The 19701-nt window shown below is 38.5% G+C and overlaps 1 protein-coding gene across 2 annotated transcripts in view; it reads left to right on the top strand.

The window, feature by feature from the left end:
* Positions 1–19632, top strand: part of SASS6 (SAS-6 centriolar assembly protein) — a 26420-nt gene extending 6788 nt beyond the window's left edge. For both annotated transcript variants that reach the window (XM_090049695.1, XM_090049696.1), the window contains exons 3-17: positions 1153–1232; positions 3456–3560; positions 3899–4070; positions 4989–5066; positions 5971–6090; positions 7183–7374; positions 7602–7796; positions 8219–8308; positions 8402–8581; positions 9383–9464; positions 11286–11413; positions 12381–12506; positions 13867–13958; positions 16789–16883; positions 16999–19632. In XM_090049695.1, coding sequence (XP_089905821.1) covers positions 1153–1232; positions 3456–3560; positions 3899–4070; positions 4989–5066; positions 5971–6090; positions 7183–7374; positions 7602–7796; positions 8219–8308; positions 8402–8581; positions 9383–9464; positions 11286–11413; positions 12381–12506; positions 13867–13958; positions 16789–16883; positions 16999–17087 — 1824 coding nt within the window. In that variant the 3' untranslated portion in view covers positions 17088–19632. The remainder of the gene's footprint in view (positions 1–1152; positions 1233–3455; positions 3561–3898; positions 4071–4988; positions 5067–5970; positions 6091–7182; positions 7375–7601; positions 7797–8218; positions 8309–8401; positions 8582–9382; positions 9465–11285; positions 11414–12380; positions 12507–13866; positions 13959–16788; positions 16884–16998) is intronic.
* Positions 19633–19701: the final 69 nt, after the last annotated feature.

Raw genomic sequence — 19701 nt, 5'->3', positions numbered from 1 at the left:
TCCAGGTTTCCAGTGTACCCTTTTGTGTTCAAGCTTGAAATCGACACCCTGTTTCAACCTTCTGACGTCAGTTTTGACTTTACAACGCTTGATCTGATGCAATGCCATGCCAGTGAACAAGTTCGCTGTGTTGCCTATCTCCGTGGAGAACATCTGTCCAAACTTCCTTGGATGCTTTCTTTGAGAAAGCAGACAAGACTCCAGAAAAACCTCAGTCAAGACTCCAGCCAAGAGCCCTTCAAAAAGTCCAGCAAAGTCACCTGAAAAATGTCCTGCCAAATCAGTATGATTGCTATTTACAATATAAATACATTAATGTAGCTATATTACTCATCTATAATTGATAGAGTACAAAATTCTGGGGTTTTTTGGGTGAAAATAGGGTATTGGGCCTTGGTTCAGGGACCAATCCCCCACTTATAACATTGTTTCTTATGAGAAAATCAGTTTTGAGTTGCAGTGTTTCGACTTACGGACTTTTCAGGAACAAATTATGTCGTAAGTCTGAGGACTGCCAGTATTCAAATAGTACATTCTCAAATTGCTGGCTACTTATCCAAAAACCCAAGAACTGCAAAGGAAGAAAGATTCTTTATGGAGCAAGGATGAAGGTTTATGGGACAGAACAAGGGCTCTGTTTTTTATTTTTCCTGTTTTTAGTCCTACAATTTGTATAGGGCCATTCTAAAAAGTGCAAGTTTCTCCTAATGATTCAGTAAGGACCTCAGTTCTGCAATGAGATCTACACAGGAAAGCCTTAATGCTTGTGCAGAATTCCATTGAAATCAGCCTGTTACATGACAGGAGCTCAGATTTGTTCTTCCTATAGATTAAAAAATTGCAAAATAGTTTCAAAGAACAAATTTTTAGGAAAAAAAATCACTTAACGATGAATTAGTACCCTCGTTTTGGAAGTAATTGCTGCTGCAAGTTCAAGTGGCTTTGCTTTAAAATCAGATTTTCAACATTTTCTATACTGTAATATGTAAAATTGGAATTGCACTGAATTCTGCTATTTTCTCTTCCCCTTTCACTGGGTAGGAATCTTAATTTTTTAATAAAAAAAATTAAACATTTCATCTATAATTTCTGACATCTACATGTAAATGATTTTAAATGCTTATAATAATCTTTAAAAATCTTGCCTTTTAGGACTTGGTTGTTCAACTGACTGATGATACTGACCCCTTTTTTCTTTATAACCTTGTGATATCTGAGGAGGATTTTCAAAGGCAAGTTACAGAGTATTGTATGAAACATTTAGAATTGGTAATAAACAACTAATCATTTTAAGTTTAAAAAAAAAATCTTCCCAATGAGCAAATAATAGTCTTCCAGCTCTTACATCATTTTTCATCTGTAGATTTCTTAGTGCTTTAAAAAGCACAAAAGTACTCCACATTTCATAAATGAGAAACTGAGTTGCAGAGAGATGAAGTGATTCAGTAGAATCTGGGTCTCTGGTTTTGCATCTAGTTACCTATCTCCCAGACCATGGTGCTCCCCACATTCGTGCCTGTAACTACTACTGGGTGTTAGAAAATTGTCAGTGATTTAGCCAGCATACTTGCAAAAGTGAGGATTATTTATACGAGCAAGTATTCACAGAATTGAGCCTTTCATTTAGATAAATTTGGGGTTATCACCATTTCTGAGTCTTAGTTTAGTCATAATTCCTCAGGAAAATTAGGTGGAGATCAGCGTGGCCAACTCAATAAGAACTGATCACCTTGGAGTGGCAAAAAGGTTTTGAAAAGGTTGTTAGTGTCCAGAGGCCACAATCTGATCAATGATTTTGGGTCTCATATTATACACAACATGAAAAACACTTCCTGTCTCAAAGACTTTTCAGTTTCTGAGTTGTAAAATGTATTTCTAAAATCAGCAAGTTACACTGAGCCAAAACTTAACTCTGTGCAATACGGTGTACTATAAGGAGACTTCCATTTGAAAGGTACATATTAATTTCCTCAAGGTTTGTGAAATTCAGATTCATTTAAAGCAGAGACAGCTAACTCACCCCACCTCCTGGGCCAGATCTAGATCACAGGGTTCATTGCTGGCAGGGGATCCTGATGTAGCAGTCTGGAGAGCTGCAGGGTGAGCAGCAGTGGTGGGAGTTAAGAGCATTGCTTGCCCCCCCACTGCTAACACATTGTGTAGATTTCAGCAGCAGGCCCTGTTTCCAAATTCCTGGCTCCTCTACCAGCCCCTTGAAATTGTAAGTTTAATACCCCCAGTTTAGAGAAAGCTAATTTGAAAAAAATTAAAATTCATCTCTGGTGATTGCAGTCACTTAATCATCTTTCTTATAGTACTTTGGATTTGTAGCTCAGAGTGCAGGAGTGAACACCAGAGATATGGGTTTTCCGGTGCCTTTAATAGAGCATGATCTGATTTAGCATGTTTATTTGATCTATATTTAGTAAGCAAAACTAAAAAGTACCCCCATGTTAATTTTATGTTCCAGTAGCTACAAGTATTTGAACTGAAACATTTGATTAGAAAAAAATAAATAAATATAGCACACTTAATGTGGTTTAAACGGTATAGCCAAACAAATTCAAAGCTTTATGTGGAAAGAAATTATCTTTATTGGAATACTTGTAAAAATGTAAAGACAATACACAATAGCATGTAATTCCCTTACGTTGTTTGTTTAAATTTAAGAGAAAAAAACAAAGGCACTGAAGACTGTTAACACACTAATTTTAGTACATCCAAAGAACTGTGCATAATATGCTGTGGTTGCCCACTCATCTACTTCAACAAAGTTTAACTCTCTTCTGCTGAGGTCATTGCAGCACCTGCAGTTTCACTGTCACTATCTATTGAATCATTTGCACTAATTAGTTCCATTTCAGAATCAGATTGAGGCAGATATGATTCAGAACTACTTGAACCATGTTTTTAAAGGATGGTTTTACCAGTGAGTCTGAGCAAGGTCAGCTGATCATCACACTGCATCTTCTTCACTAACTGTGCTTCTGACTGATTCTTCAAAAGTACAAGATTTTGAGAAATAGAAAGCAGCTTAGCAGTGTGTTCATTTGTTAGTCTATTCCTCTTTTTTGTCATGATTGAGCTGAAAGCCTAGTTCCATTCACAAGAAGCTGCTGTTGGTGAAATGTGTAGGATCCTTAGAGCAATCCTGGACAACAGTCGGGGGTTATAGAATCCCTTCCAGCATGTGAGAGGAGGCATATTCTCTGCTGCTTGCCAAGCTTGCCTAATGTTTTATTGATACCCATTTATTGCTGCTAATGAATTTAATGAAACAATCAGTTTTTACAAATGGAAAATTTCCCACGGAAAAATAAAGCACTGGAAAATTTTCTGCCCCGCATCTCTGGTGAACACGGTGTTCTGAATTAATCAGGAAAATATTTATTCACTAGTGCAAATAAAAATACTTTGTAGAAATGTAACTTTTTTTTTCTTTTTTCTTCATGTAGTTTAAAATTTCAACAGGGTCTTTTGGTGGATTTTTCTGCTTTCCCACAAAGATTTATAGATCTGCTTCAACAGTGCATTCAGGAACAAAACAAAGATATCCCAAGGTAAATAATATATAACTATTTTATATCAGTTTTTCAAAGACAGTTTTAAAATCAGGCATCTTTTTAGAGCTGCCATTATGACAATAAATATAAAGTGAAGTTACTGTACAAGGTACAGTCTTGGATGGCTTTTACATTAACATCATTATAATTCAGTAAAGACATAGGCCCTTATTCTGCAGCTGGACTCCTTCATTGGAACTGTATAGGTCAAACTGCCCAATGGGTGAAATGCTTATTAATTTTTTCCAGGAGAAAACAGGCTGTGGAATTTACAGACAATTTCAGTAAATAAAGATGCGTGCGGTAATAAATATTTTTCCCTCCCTTCCCATTAGGTTTTTGCTACAGTTGGTTTCTTCAGCATCTGCCTTGGATCATAAACCTGTTTTTTTAAATGTGGTGGAGACTAACCCATTTAAACACCTTACACATCTTTCACTACAGTTTCTACCAGGGAATGATGCAGAAGTAAAGAAGTTTTTAGCTAACTGTTTGAAATGCATTAAGGTAGGATTAAGATTTAAGTAGGCAAATTTTTAACTTATAACTTGTATGCAGGATTGTATGTGTGTGTAAGTTAGTTTATTTGTAACTTTGCATGCAGTTATTTAGATGCACATTATAAAATTAAATCAGTATACTTTTTCTCTAAGGATAAAAATAGCATGAGAGCATGTGTGTTTTAAAAATAAATATTTTATAACTTGCACTATGTGTTTCCACTGTAATGAATATAGAAATGCAATTGTTTTGGGCACATGAACCTGTTAAAATTTTTGTTTCATTGCCTTGTGCTACTGATCAGTCCAAATGCGAACATAAATTATGGGCTTCAATCGTGCTTTTGGGTCCTTGGAACTATGTAGATATGCTCTTGCACAAATGGAGAGCTTACATTCCGAGTAGCTCTGTGTTCTTTATTAACACTTACTGATATGAATGTGAAGATGATATGCTCAGGAGCTTGTCAGGTTTAAGTGATTAAATAAAAAAAAATTGAGTTTGAAAAATTCTTAGTGTGTACTCCAATAATCTTATTACATAGGATTTTTGTTTTAGTAAAGTGCACATGGCCTCTTTAACATAAAGAAATTATTTTTAAAAATGATAGTTCACAGATTTTCCCCCTTAGTCTTTTAGGTATTCAGACAGGTCCTTGGTAAACAATACTCAACAAAGATCCCAGTTTCTTAGGGAAATTCTGTAAAACAAACTGAATACAGTAGCACTGCCTTTTGTCTTGAAGTTTTTAAAATGAACATAAAAAGCATTTGCTCTTTGAAATATACATAATGCAATATTTAAATTATTTTTACAATACCTTTTAATAGCTTAATGAATAGGTATTTTTGGCTTTGGCATCTTTAAATAATAATGCTAATTTGAATTAAAAAATGGTATCGACTTAAAATGTGAATTTCATAGGAAGAAAAGATGCTTTTGGAGCAAAAGCTAAAAAAAACTGAAGATGACCTTACCAGACAGCTGAACTTTACACAGCAGGTAAGTTAAATATTATATAACAACTACCTGCCTGTCTTATTGAATGTTCATTTGTTGAAGTTTTTGTGTAACATATACAGCAAAAGCTTTGTTATCTGGCATCCATGGGGAATGTCGGTGCTGGATAACTAAATATGCTGGTTAACTGAGAGGCTGTCCTAAAATGTGTAACAGTAATTGTTTACAATGTAGTGGCCTATGATGGGCCCTGTAGCGGCTTCACTCGTATCTTAAAGGTTACTTTGGCCATTTTTGAGTTAAGGGGGAGAGAGGCAGACTTAATTTTTGCCCCCTTTTCTGTGTGTGTTCAGGTTTTTTCAGACAGTTAATATTTTTAAGCACTAGCTCAATTTTTATAATTTTTATGCTATTGAAATTGATATATAGTTTTCTGTCATTGCAAATTTTTAAAAATGCCAAGATACTGATACTTTTTCCTACTGAAAAGTGTGTTTTACACGTTAAGAATTTCATAGATTTCATAGACATTTGGGCTGGAAGGGAACCCGAAGGATCATCGAGTCCAGCCCCCTGCCCCAGGGGCAGGAAGTCAACAGGGATCATAGGATCCCAGTAAGAATTTACAGTCCCAGCAAGATTTTACAGTCCTGTAGCATGTCAGCTGAGTGTGTTCATTTTTAATTGTATATGAAGCAGAATAATGTAGGTGTTATATCAAAAGGAGTGTTAAGAATATTTTACTAGCTTTGCTATTGTTTGAATACTCTCTTGGCCATTGTCTGTTTCCAGTTTGTAAAACTGATTATATATTTCAGTGCCTTGTGTGAGGATTTAATTAATTTTCTCTAAAGCACTTTCTTATCCTAGGATGAAAAAAATAATGTAATGCAGAGTATTAAATTTAAGCGCTTAATATGTCTTTATGCTTTCTTAAACTATGCAGAGCTTGTCAGAGAAGAGCCGGGAATTAGACAAGTTAAGGAGTGAATGGACATCACACACGGCAGCATTAGCAAATAAGCATGCTCAAGAACTGACAAATGAGAAGGAAAAGGCCCTGCAGGTAAGGGGAAAAACAATCTTAAAATCTTCTGGTGTACATAGCATTTTCTAAATTTAACTAGCAAATTGCCTGTCATGAATGACCGGGGGCTGGGGCGGCGACGACTGTCGTCCTGTCATCCCTACCTCCTCTGCCTTGGGCCGGGTTCACTCTCTGCCTGCCCCCTGCTGCTTTGGGCTAAGGTACCTGCCACTTTTGGAGCTGGGCTGTTCCCTGCCTCCCCCGTGACTTCAGGCTGGGGCCAAGGCTGCTCTCCGCATCTCCCCCCAGTGCTTCGGGCTGGGTCCAGGGCCTGCGGTGGTGGCTGCGGCAGGGCACAGCCACTGGTAAGCACCCATCCCCTTTCTGTTCCCCGCCGCCTCCCCTCTCTGGCAGCTGTTGTTGTGGGGGTGGGGAGGGTGTAGGGTGTTAGCTTCTGGCTTCAAGGAGTAAACCTGAGGGGGCAAGGCCAGCACTGCTGGCCTTACCCTCCCCGCTTCTTCCCCTCCATTATAGTTTCATAGTTTCTAGGGTCGGAAGGGACCTGAGCAGATCATCTAGTCCGACCCCCTGCCATGGCAGGAAAGAATACTGGGGTCAAATGACCCCAGCAAGATGTTCATCTAACCTCCTCTTAAACACCCCCAGGGCCTGCACCACTTCTCTTGGAAGCTGGTTCCAGACCCTAGCCACCCTGACTGTGAAGTAGCGCCTCCTGATATCTAACCTAAACCTACCCTCTGCCAGCTTGTGACCGTTATTCTTGGTTACTCCTGGCGGTGCTCGTGGAAACAGTGACTCCCCCAATGCCTGCTGATCCCCCCCTGACTAGTTTATAACATCACTTATAACAGTATTATGGCAGCACTTTGGTCCCCATCATCCCCTGCTGCCTCCAAGGAGCAGGGGAGGGGGTCAAAGCCAACTCCACTGACCTTGCCCCCCCTCTCCTCCAGCCCCTTAGTCCCCATTGCCACAGTGACACTCCACTGTCTGTGTCTGTCTGCTGAAACAGCCAGTCAGAGTGCGAATGAAGTGTAATGGACAGACAGACTAAAGCTTTTATAATATTAGAAGATTTTACCTAGTTACCATTTTCTCTTTTCGTTATAGGCACAAACTCAATGCCAACAGCAACATGAACAACAGAAAAAGGAACTGGAAAGCATGCATCAGAGAACTGTCCAACAGCTACAGAATCGACTGTCAGAACTAGAGATAATGAACAAAGACCTAACAGAAAGACGATATAAAGGAGACTCAACAGTCAGGGAACTTAAAGGAAAGCTCTCTGGGATAGAAGATGTATGGAATGATCATATGTATTTTCAAATTTGTATTTGTATAGGAATAGCAATATCAGTATATACAAGTAATCTGTTGTGCGATCAGTTGAAAATTAGCACATTTTCAAACTCTGGTGGTCCATGTTGTAGATTCAGTATTCTTTTACTACCTTTTATAACATGGTATGTTTGAATGCACGAGCTGAACAATGTATTCTTAAAACACATTTCTTTCAATTGTTTCAGGAGTGCCAGAGAACAAAGCAGGAAGTACTGTCTTTGCGTCGTGAGAATACTACTCTGGATGCTGAATGCCATGAAAAAGAGAAACTTATTAATCAGCTACAAACACGAGTTGCTGTTTTAGAACAAGAGATCAAAGATAAAGACCAGTTGGTTAATAGGACAAAAGAAGTATTAGATGCGACACAGGAACAAAAGGTTCCCTTTAGTTTCTAAATCTACCGTATATGAAAAACAATAGAATTTTGTTTCTTATTATAAGGCTGTTGCACGTTAGCAGTTTTTGTGAACTGGCAAGTAGGTGATCAAATATTAAAAAGGAATCAAAATCATAGCTTCACAAAAAGATAATGGATTCACTTCAACAAGTGTATTTTAGTTTAATTTTTGCCATAATACATTACTGAATTTACCCTAGTATATTTTGTAAAACTTTAATGTCTGAATGAGACTATTACTGTTAAATTTTGAGAAATGGGACAGAATTTGTGTGTGTTATACAAGTTGGATTAGTGATGTGAGAATTAATGTGCATCTACTGCAAACCTTAATAAGCTTCATCTAGATGAAATTGGAAATATTTTTCTTCAGCAGTAAAAATCTTAATTAATTTTTTAAAGGTAATACTGGAAGAGAATGCAGAGAAGAAACAAATTCACATGGAAAAACTTGAAGCAACAATAAAGTCATTATCAGCTGAATTACTAAAGGTTTGTTTAAACATGATGTTGAAATCATGAGGTTTTTTTTACGTTTAAGTTGTACTTAATTATTTTGTTTGGAAATGTTCTCATGTTTTACAGGCTAATGAAATTATCAAGAAATTACAAGGAGATTTGAAAACTCTAATGAGTAAACTGAAATTGAAAAACACAGTGACAATTCAACAAGAAAAACTGCTGGCTGAAAAAGAAGAGAAACTCCAGAAAGAGCGGAGAGACCTGCAAGAGACCGAACAGTCTCTACGGACAAAAGAGCAAGAGGTGAAAGTTCTTTATTTTTCTTTTAAGGGGATAACAAGGTAAAGAGAATACCACCTTAGGATTTACAAAGTACATAAAATACAATTGAGCATATGAATTAATTAATACTGGAGCCAGCACTTTTTTTAAGTTGCAGGCAGGAACAATGTGGCTTGAGTCTGACATGGGATAGGTAGTTTTAGCAGCGTATCAGTGGGTGGGGGCAGTTCCTTCCACCTTTGCTAGAGCTACACATCTGGGAGCTTTGTCCACACTACTGCCACCACTTGTCCTAGTCCCCTGCTCCCTGATTGCAGTGCGAATGCAGTAGCTTCTTCCACGCAGCTCCTGCTTCTCCCTGGCCCCTCCCCTGCCTAGCCGAGTCCTGGCACAGCTCCCCACTGGCTGTAAGCTGTGCTTGCATCACAGCCCTGGGGAAGGGGGAAGAGTGTGCAGAGAAGTGGCAGTGGTGCAGGTGCAGCTTCCAATTTCCTGGTCTGGTGAAACTCCTCCCTGCTCAGTCAAGGGCATGGGCATGGGCACAGGCAAAGCCCTGCAGCTCCATGGGCCATACTTTGCCATTCCCTGAATTAGCAGACTTCTATGGAGATTTTCAAAGGCATGAATGCAATAAAGAGCTTTTCCTTTGTGTGGTTGTACTCTTTTTGTACAACAGTAATTTAGACTTAATATCCATCTTCTCTTTTTAAGTTCAGCAGGATTTCAAGATCCTTGATGTCTTATTTACATTGTTTTTCTTCAGTATTTGATTGTTGAGTGCTCTTGATTTTACTTTATATAATTACTGTGCAAACATTTTAGATATGCAAGTTGCAAGAACAGTTAGAAAGTACAGTGCAAAAACTGGAAGAAAGCAAGCAGCTACTAAAAACCAATGAAAATGGTAAGTTTACAGAATTTCAGTCCCCTGTTTTGCATAAAATAACATTTCACTTAATCAGTGAAGCAGAATGGCATAGTTTGCAAATGTGAATAGTATAGCAGCTATATTATTTTCTCAGATTATAGCATCCTTGTGATCTTTTCCCCCAATAGAAGGATAAAGTAATTCAGTTACTTAGTTTATTTTACTAGTGCATAAATAGCCTAGGTTTAATCACTCTGATCCTTCACATGTGAAGAATTCACCTTTTGGTGTGACTCCATACTATTTAAGAAGTTTATTCTGTTGTTCTGAGTTTATGTATCCATATCCGTGATCTCTAATTATTAAAAAAAATAGTTTTCTTGTAATTTGTGGGTCTAATTAATACTCTTGCTGCAGTATCCAGAAATTAAGTAATTAGTTATCATGCTTATTTGAAAGAAGCTTGTATGCATTTTAATGTAATAACATATTCAGGATCAGATTGTCATCTTCAGCAGCAGGAGCTGAAGAAAAAAGGGTTATCAACCAGAAGTAGGAGAAGGAAAATGGTAGTGTTTTGTACCACTGGAAAAGTCAAACATCTTTCTTGAGAAATTTCTGTCTTTTCAGAAGAGGTTTTATTTTAGGTTGAGTGAATGATGACTCCTAAGTTAAGGGTACCAGACTCTTGGCTTGACATTTTGGCTAGATTTGGAGAGCACCCTTGTGTCAGGGATATGCCTCTTGATATATGAGGGGTGAGGGGAGAAGGTGCTGACTTTTGGACAAGTTATAAGTTTCTGAAAAAAGCACAGTTCGCACAAGCTCAGATCTTTGGCAGGTAAGTTTCCATTTACAGCAAGTATATTCCAGCCCAGGGATATGTGAGGATTTTGCTCATGGTTGCTGATGAGCAGCAGTGTCAAACTTACTTGGCTGAGAGAGGTAGAGGATCCTGACTGTAGGACTTCCTGTGATTGGTGACATTATTAATTCTTGCAATTGCCAGAGCTGCTGTTTCAGTGTGGTGCTGAAACCTAAGAAGTTATCGCCACTACTGCTTGCTCCACATTCTCCCCTGCTGCTGATCTTAGTTGCCAGGGTGACTAAAAACCCTCATTTCAGTGGTGGGTAAAGGTGAGGGGATTGCAAACAATGTATGTTTGACACACTTGCTCTAGAGCAGTGGTTCTCAACCTTTTTTGTACCAGGAGTCATTTGTAAACATCAGTGGCTAATCCAGAACCACTGCCCCTCACTCCTGACCCACTGCCCCCCACCCCCAGACTCCAGCCCCCCAGTGGTGGGCAGAGGGGGTAGGTATGTGGAGCAGGGTATGTGTGTGTGGGTCATGGGGCATCCAAACAGTCCCTTGGAGGCTAATACTCTGCCAGCTTGCAAGGGAAAAGCCAGTTTTCCATATTTTTCTCCTTTTGAAGGAGAATCCATTTTTAAAGTTTGTTCACGACCTATTCATGAATTGTTGTGACCCACTTTTGGGTCGTGACCCATGGGTTGAGAAATGTTGCTGTAGAGCACCACTGAGAGTAGAGACTCCCTCCCATCCCCAGCTTCCCATTGCTCTCAGGCAGTGGGGGAGAGGGAACAGGTATTTCTGCAGCAGAGATGGGCTGGAAGAAGTCAAGATAGGGCAAAATTGGGGTGAGAGGGCCAGATTAGATAAAGAGTTGGTGCAGGAGAGAGTGGAAGAAACTGTCTAAGAATGCACTAGAATAATTGCAACAGGTTCTTGATAAATGGCAGGTATTGCTGTTATAATTTCTGATAGTTTGAGGATAGAATAAAGAGGGATAAAAAGCAAAGACATGGTTTAATTTTTTCTACTTTTTGATGTAGTAATCACCTGGTTAAACAAGCAACTGAATGAAATTCAGATGGCAAGAAAACAAGAGGTATTGGGAACTTCTACCATTTCACCTGTACTTCCCAGCAACAGCAGAATTGGCATTTCACCTCAAAATATGGTAAAAGAACCAAACAGCTATAATTAGGTATTTTCTATATTGTTTAGAAATAAATACACAAGAATTGAAGTACGTAACATGGATAAAATGCCTTGTTATTCCTTTTTGCCTCATATTTTTTTTAATTTTGTGCAGTGTTATGAATGGATGCACTATTAATATAAGAAATATAAAAACTTCATAAACGTTGTTTTACATAAGCCAGACAATGTGAAATTAGAAATCTCAATAATAGGACATTAAATTGCACAAGAAAAGGAACTGGTGTGTCTTGCTGGCAAATCTCTTTTTCATTGCTATAGTGGAGTTGTAGCGGGAAACTAGTCTACATAGACATAGCTTTTTTACATAAGACTGATTTTGGAGACAATAGGGGAAGTGGGAAGTGAAAAAATTTCTTACACTATAACTCTGTTTAAAGAAACTAATTAAAAGTAGTAGACTGCCAGCTCTTGTGTAAGAGTTGTAAACTTCTTCCTGACTGGAGAAGAAGAAAAAAAAATGTTCATCTGAAACCATTTGATATAGAAAAGTTTGCATTTTCTTTGATACAAAGAGTGCAAGTTTACGTATACCAGTCATTAGTCAACTCTTGAGATTTGCTGATGAAGACATGTTAATAAAATAATGCTTACCTTGTATACACTCTCTTTTTTGCAAATATTCCTTTGAAAGACTAAGAGACTTTTGCTGTATCTGAATCACTTAAATATTAATAAACATTAATTGCAATAATACATTTAATGACTGAGGGTCAGTTTTAAGTTTTTACATATAGATTCAGTGAAACTCAATCAGACTAATCTATTTTTCTGAAACCCTGTAGTTGTCAGCTGAAAAGAATGTTGTATAGTTATTCATTTGAAACAGGAGCCAGAAAAAATAAGAGGGATTGCTAGGACCAAAAATACTACAGAGATGATGATCATCTTCTTTTGAATGGTCATTTTCTTACTTTCTCTTACAGTTGGAAAACAGATTTCCTCCTCCCAGCTTAGGAATAAATTATCCCATCTCCCCTGTATATACCTTCCAGACCCTTCCAGAACATACATCTGCTCGAACTGCCAGCCAACAGTTTTCAGGTCCAAAGGTAAGTAAGCATTTATATTATTTTGTGCTTATGTTTATACATGTATATTTATCCACATGTATTTCCATATAGTTTCAGAAATGTTTGACTTAATGAACTTTTGGAAATTTCCAGTTAAGGAAACGTGTTTAAACACAAGTTGCCTTTTGTTTTAATTGAGAGGTAGCCATGAACATTAGATAAAATGATAGCACCTGATGTCTTGAAAGCATTTTACAGATTATAACTTCATTGCTTTCCTTGAGGTATTATCCACGTTGTCACAGTTTTGCCATCTGAATATAAGCCTTATAGCACATTCATCATACAAAGAAACACAGAAAGTAGATTTGGCTCTTAGCTCTGTTAGTCTAGTATCCCATACTGCTCACAAAATAACATTTTAATGTGTTTGATTATAGAAAACATCCTTCTATGAACTAGTGCAAAATGAGTTTTGTAGGTCAGCAAAGTTCCCGTTTCAACCATTTACTAGTATATCTGAGAGTAGCAAGGCACCCAGTCTCTTTAGGTTAATATTGTGGCTAAGTGAAATCCATTTTTTTAAGCAAAATCTCTTAAATTTGAAATTAGTTTCTTTTAATCTTGTGAATTGCCTTTTCCCTGCCATAATGCTTATTCATTCTGATTATGAATGCTGACGTTAGTAGGCCCTAAAACATAACACTGAATTAAATACAACAGTTCAGCAGAAGCCATTGTTTGTTTTGGTGTCCCATAGAAACGGCAAACCATAGCAAAAGATATACCCACTGTAGGTGTCAGTAGCTGAATTTCTACTTTGTCTTATAACTTAGCATACTATTCATTGTGTCTGTTTTATCTAGGCATGTGGTATGTGGAACATTATTGCTCACAGTGGGTGAATCTATACTTGCACTTTACTGTGGAGTTGACTAAGTAGTTCCTCAGTGAAGTGTCATAGTAAACTAATTAACTCTGCTGTAAGATAGTACTACACTATTCTACAGTACTGTACTATCTTGCAGCAGAGTCACTAAATGTGGTCAAACACACATGTACGTGGTGACCACTGGGCACAAATTGGCCGGAGACTAGACCCCCAACTCCTGTCAGCCCCTCCGCCACCCGATGCTGCCACCCAGAACCTGGAGCTGACCCACCGTGCTCCCTGCCAGCCTGAGGCTGCTCCACCCCAGCTCAACTTGCTGTTCTCCCAGGCACACATGTAGACACCGTGCCTGGAAGCAGTGTACTCTGGCTCCAGAGTTTACTGTATTGTGTTATTTGCCTGTATATATGCACCCAATGTGATCAAAATCCTGAATCTCCATTTTCTTTGTTCGCAATTTTATCTAGATTAAAAAGTGAATGTATGAAAATGTTGATATTCTTTTAGATTCAGTTTAATACGCAACTCTCAAAAACTAACAGATGTTCAGATGTTCATATGGTGCCTGTTGCAACAAGCAATTCAGCAAACAAAGAAAAGTGAGTACTTTCAATTTTGCGCCTACACAAATGATATACTTTAGGCCAGATTATCAAGACCCTCAAAGCTGCTTCTCTAAAATTGCTGGGAAAAGTTTTGTATAACAGTTCTTATGCTTAAGTTTGTGATTGCGAACTGTAGTTCTGTGTTCAAATAAATATACAGCTTTACCTTCTCCCTCTGCAACTTTAGAGGCTACATTTGAAAATGTGGCTCTCAAAGTGTCTTTGAAGGCAGCTTTTATGAAGAAAAAGTCACATCAGACCCTGTGTAATTTTATGCTGTGGAATAATTTATTTGACCTGTTTGTAGGCTACCATTAGGAAAATGACATTCTGCTACTCTTAGATTCAACAGTCTTATAAACTACTCCAGTCTTTTGTTACTCACAGTAAAGTGGAGCCAGCCATGTGGGAGATGAGCATCACAGGGCTCTAAATTTTATAACAAGAATAGCAAATATTCCTTTTACCGGCTGAGTGCCTCATCATGCCTAATTCATGAAGGCATTCAGCGCACATTGCTTAACATTGCATTGTATTAATATTTTCAAGGTTACATGACATTATTTTTTTTTCTTCCTGTTAACATGAGTGGTGGTACCATGTAGGAAAGTAGGTTATTTTAGAAAGAACATAATGAAGTAGTTAGGTACAGTGGAGTAAGTAAGTGCATTGTTTCCATTGGAAGTTGTAGCAGCTCTTGTAACCAATTAGTAACATAGTTAATAACGAGCCAGTGCTGTTTCAATCTTGCTTTGTGTTCCTGTAATCCAGGGGTTGGCAACCTTTTGCCACTAAGGGCCACTGTTTGCAACCTGCACCCACCCTTCTTCCCATGCACCCCCAAGCATTCAACAGATGCTGCAAAGGGAGTAGATAGAAGAAAGTAGGTGGTAGGATCTGGAAACGCTTCCTGTGCTGCTGGGGCTGGAGCCAGCCTGTAGGCAGTAGGTTCTCAACCCCTGCTGCAGTCAGTTTGACAAACTGTATATGTGGTGTTGGTGGGATCCCCCTCTACCTTTTTGCTTGTCTCCGTTCTTTTTCCCTAACCTTTTTGGTAGGACATCCCAGAAGGCAATGCTCCTGGTAATTCTGGTACTTACCTGGGTCTGTCTCTTCTGGGAATTCTTTTGCCTACAATATCATAGAACTGCCCAGACAACTGTCAAGAAAGCACTTGCCTTTTTGTAGCATTGTCTACCCAAAAGGTTTTTCTACCACATCTGCAACCCAGCCACATTTGTTGGATGTGGGTTAGATGAAGAAAACTGTTTACAGAAACAACTGTACCTGTCGTGCTTATGGGATTTTACTATTTAATATTTCTCCATGTGTAGCCCACTTAAGTGTGTGTGTGTGCACATATGATCAGAATATATGAAAAGCATTGCTAGTTGTGACTGTCCCTATGCACTGTATGTTCCTGTGCCACCTCCATCAAAAGGTAGAAAGGGCAAACCTGTAGCACACTTCTGATTCATAATAATGAGACAGAGTGGGGTTGTATTTACCTGCTACTTAATTATTTCTTCTGCCGTTACTTGTTATTGGCTAGTTAGGAAATCACCAAGGTTAATCCTATTAAATTTCTCCCAAAACACCCAACAGGCAATATTTGTGCCAGCAACACTTTCATGGTGGATTCAAAGACCTTAGACTTGAAGCTGCATTTGCTTTGTGATGCACTTATTGCAAATGCAGATGATTATAGGACACAGACTCAGTTGATAAAGAATTCTGCTTACAAATGTGAGTTTTAAGCAGTTTAAGCAATTAGCTTGCACAGCACTGTCTGATAGATTTTCACTGTTAAGATTCTCCAGTCATGGTTTATTCATGTAATACATGGAAGCATTCATCAAGAAGTAATAAAATTACAGAAGTGGCAGCTCCACAACCCTCCCTAATAGCCCCATATCAGCTTGGGGCCAGTAACAACTTAGCAATTGCCCTCCTATTCCACCTTGACTTAAGCCCTAAAATAACTTTCTAGCACATCTAATTTTTCCCAGTTTAGCTTAAGATTAAGTCACAAAAAGCAGTGAGGGAGAGGAACAGTAATAGAATTTGGGCTTTTTCCTATATCAGGGAGGCAAAAGCAGCCACACAGCCATCTCCTTCAAACACTATGCTGTAGACGTGGCTTTGTAACACTGATTAAGATTAGATTCCAAAGGGCAATGTTTACTTAATGAGAGCTGGAAATCCTTGCTCATATTTCCAGGGAGGGGTACTGTTAGCCAGCTGCCTAGAATGCGATTTGGACCAATTCTTGGCCTGTTACCTTGAAGGAACTGACACTTGGGATGTTTTACTTGTGGGGATTTCTTGCTACCTTGAAATCCTTTTATCTCAAATTTTGGGTTATTGAAAGAATTCAGAGACAGTTGCAGGTTCTCTGCCTGTTTATGCCTTTACAGTGGGAGGAGCCTGGGGGGTGACACAGGGCACTAGAGTGGTACCAATGGCCAGTGGTATTCAGAGATGTCCATCTTGCCTGCATTAGGCACACTTACACCTGGAGTGGGATCCATATGGACAAAACCATCTCTGAGGAAGCTCATTATGTCATAGATAAGTAACCATTCTGTTATGCTAGTGCTAGCACTAAAACAGTAGTTAGTTGAAAGCAGTAAATGCAGATGTTCAGATGTTTTTTAGAATGTTGTTTCAATATAAAAAACTCTTTGAAAAACCCCCAAATATTTTTTGTGTAGACTTTAAAGTATGCAGCTAACTTCACCAGCAACATTTACAAAAAAGACAGACGAATGTAACAGGAAGTTCATAGATTTCTTGTTTTTAAGTATGATTTTCTTTTGAATAGTGGAGAGCATTTGGGGTTGGAATTGAAGTATTTAAAGAAAAGAGAAGACAGCATTCCTTTACGGGGGCTGAGCCAGAACACACTTAATAGCTCAGGTAGGAACAGACTGTCTTATTAAAGTGTAAAATATTCAATTTTAAAAAGCGCCGTCCAGAAGTCCAAGCAGCTTTATGTTCCAGGAAGGCTAACTTATTTCCTCCTTATTTGCAGAATATCCAAAATCCTATTCATCAACAAAAATACACACTTCATCAAAACCTGTAGTACCTTCAACAGCCTCTGCTTATTTCCCTGGATAATGGACAACGTAGTTCTAAAATGAAAACTATTCTACCAGTTATCTAGGATTGGCTTGATGGTATTGAGTATAATTATCCCCTTAAAGGTAAAGTATCAAAATGGTACAGTAATCCCCTGCAAAACTGGTTAACTTTATCTGGTTAACATAGCTATAAATTATGCTATGGGATTGCACAGAAAAACAGATAGATTTAATCAGATGCTATATATAGACTTCCAGGCTATGTTCTAGCCAAAACAGTAATGCAGAGGTGAGAAACAGTTTTGTAGCTTATTTTCATGTGGAAAATATCTTTATAGATGATCATTTTTAAAAAGTCTGAAGGCTTGCAGAGCTGTTTTTGTCAAGGCAGTGGTCCTCTACCCCAAAAAATCCAAATGAGTGATTGCCGTTATTATGCTGGAACTGAGTCATGCCTGGAACTATTTTCTTCCTTGCCTGAAAACAATTTGTGCTTTAGGAACCTAGTACTAAATGCTATCCTGAATGGTGCACACAACCCTCAGCTTTCTCTGAAATCAGTAGGAACTGTGTTGGGCAGGTTGTGGCTGTAGGAAACTACCCAGGCTCTTCCCAGAATAAGTGTTTAATTGGCAACTGATTCTAATGTCTTTCAGAGTGGAGATTAATCAGTCTGTGGAGCATTTGAATGCAATTACTCTGGACTCCCTAGCCCCTATATAGATGTTTGTACCAGTGTTAGTGACAGATAATATCAAGAATGGGAAAGACTAGTGGCTACTTACTTTCTATGCTGGGTTTTGACCATGTTGATCTGTGTTCTGTGCAAACCCGTTGGCATTAGTCCTTGAAATGAAACCTGCACCATGCGCTCGGCTGTATGGAGTTTTTCCGTTTTATGCAAAGGGCTGGTACCCTTCAGGGAATTATCCCAGGAACTGATGTGTCACATGAAAAACTGTTCTCATTATAGAAATCCACTTACAAAGCATGTAAAGGCTTAACTTGACCTATAAGATTTAATGAAGCAAACTGAACCCAATTCTTAACAGACTTGAAGTTTGCTCATTTCAGTTTTTATACTTATCCTGATTTTGAATTTGTTTGGCAGAATTTTCTTGTAAAAAGTCACTGCCAAACCAACACAAACAATAATAAATTTATATTAAATGATAACCACTATTTCTAAATATAACTGAAGGGATTTATATGTTGTACCACTAGGCAAACTATGTAAACAGAAATTATTAAAATGAAATAAGGTATAAAGCTGAGTTGCAGCTAAATATTTCATAACTCCTTGTTGCAGCTTATTTCTTTTTGTATCAGTTTCTCACTAACTGGGTTCTGAATGATAGGATGCAGTTTGTAAAGTGTTGAAAGCAGTTTACATTATGTTACTGCAGCAACAATACTATACATAATGCATCCAGGAAACTAACACTAAGATTTGGATAGAGTGAAGATACATGTATGTTTTAGGTTTTTTGTTATGCTTGAGTCCATTACTACAATCATGCTACAGTGCCTGTTTCAGTTCATTCACTGGAACTTAAGGTTGGAGAAACTACTATATTTTCTCAGATTTAGCATACTCCTATAAATAGTATGCACCTGGATTCTGGAGAAGAGCCTAACCGGGGGGGGGGGGGTGCGGAATCTTTGATTTGAAGTGAGTGGTGGCAACTGCAGAGCTAAGCCTACTCCCAAGCCAGCCATCAGCCCCACATGAGAGGGATCTTGTGGACCAACCTAGTGCACTAGGTCTGCAAACTGTGTCCAGCCCTTCACATTGGTGCAGAGCCATGGCTGACCCCATGTGCTGGTTCTGGGGCCACGTGCCTAGTCCAGGACTCCACTGTCTCTGGAGCTAGGTGCTTAGCCCTGGACTCAGTGTGCTGTGGCTGACTTGGCACATTGCTCTGGAGCTAGCATGTGGGGTTGGACCAGGCATGCTGGGTCTGAGGCCTTGTGACTGGTAAGACTTGGCACACCTGATCCAGCCACTCCTGTGGCCAGGAGGGAATCGCCGCTGGTCATGATAGTGTTAATTGCTATGGCTCCCAATTAAATGTTGCTAGCACTCTTCCTTCCCCCCCCCACCCCATACCCACATTTCCATACCCAAGGTCATGTTTCCCTTGCATATGATGTGGAGGAAGGGTGGGCTATACAAGAGAAAATGCAGCATATATGTGAAGTAACCAAAAAAAGGACCAGCTTTTCTACAGTTTATGGTAAACTGTATTGTAATACCAAACTAGAGATAACTGTCTAGTTTTAAACTGTAATATGGTAAAGCCACTTAAAAGTGTCTTGGACTGTGTTTACATGTTTCTTGGTTTAAAATGTTATTTGGTTTCAGACGGTCTTTGTTACGTTTAGAGTGGTTATCACTCTAGTTTTTTGCACATTACTGTCCAAATGACTTGTATATGTAAAGATGTTTTGCTGTGTAAAATTTGTACATGTATTTATAATCAGACTTTGTATTAATGTATATCCATTTGCTTTTGGAAGTGTTAAGGTTAATAGAAAATATTTAATAGCTTATCAGTAAAAAGCTACTTTTGTTTCCCTCATCTGTTGCACTAAAGAGCAGAAAAACAGTAAAATCATAGTTATTTCACTGAAGCCTACAGCAGTTTGCC

This window comes from Crocodylus siamensis, chromosome 5 (assembly GCF_052110815.1).
Source record: "Crocodylus siamensis isolate JL-2025a chromosome 5, ASM5211081v1, whole genome shotgun sequence".
Classification (NCBI taxonomy): Eukaryota; Metazoa; Chordata; order Crocodylia; family Crocodylidae; genus Crocodylus; species Crocodylus siamensis.
Note: the sequence above shows the minus strand (reverse complement) of the source record. Positions and strands in the feature narration are given on the sequence as shown.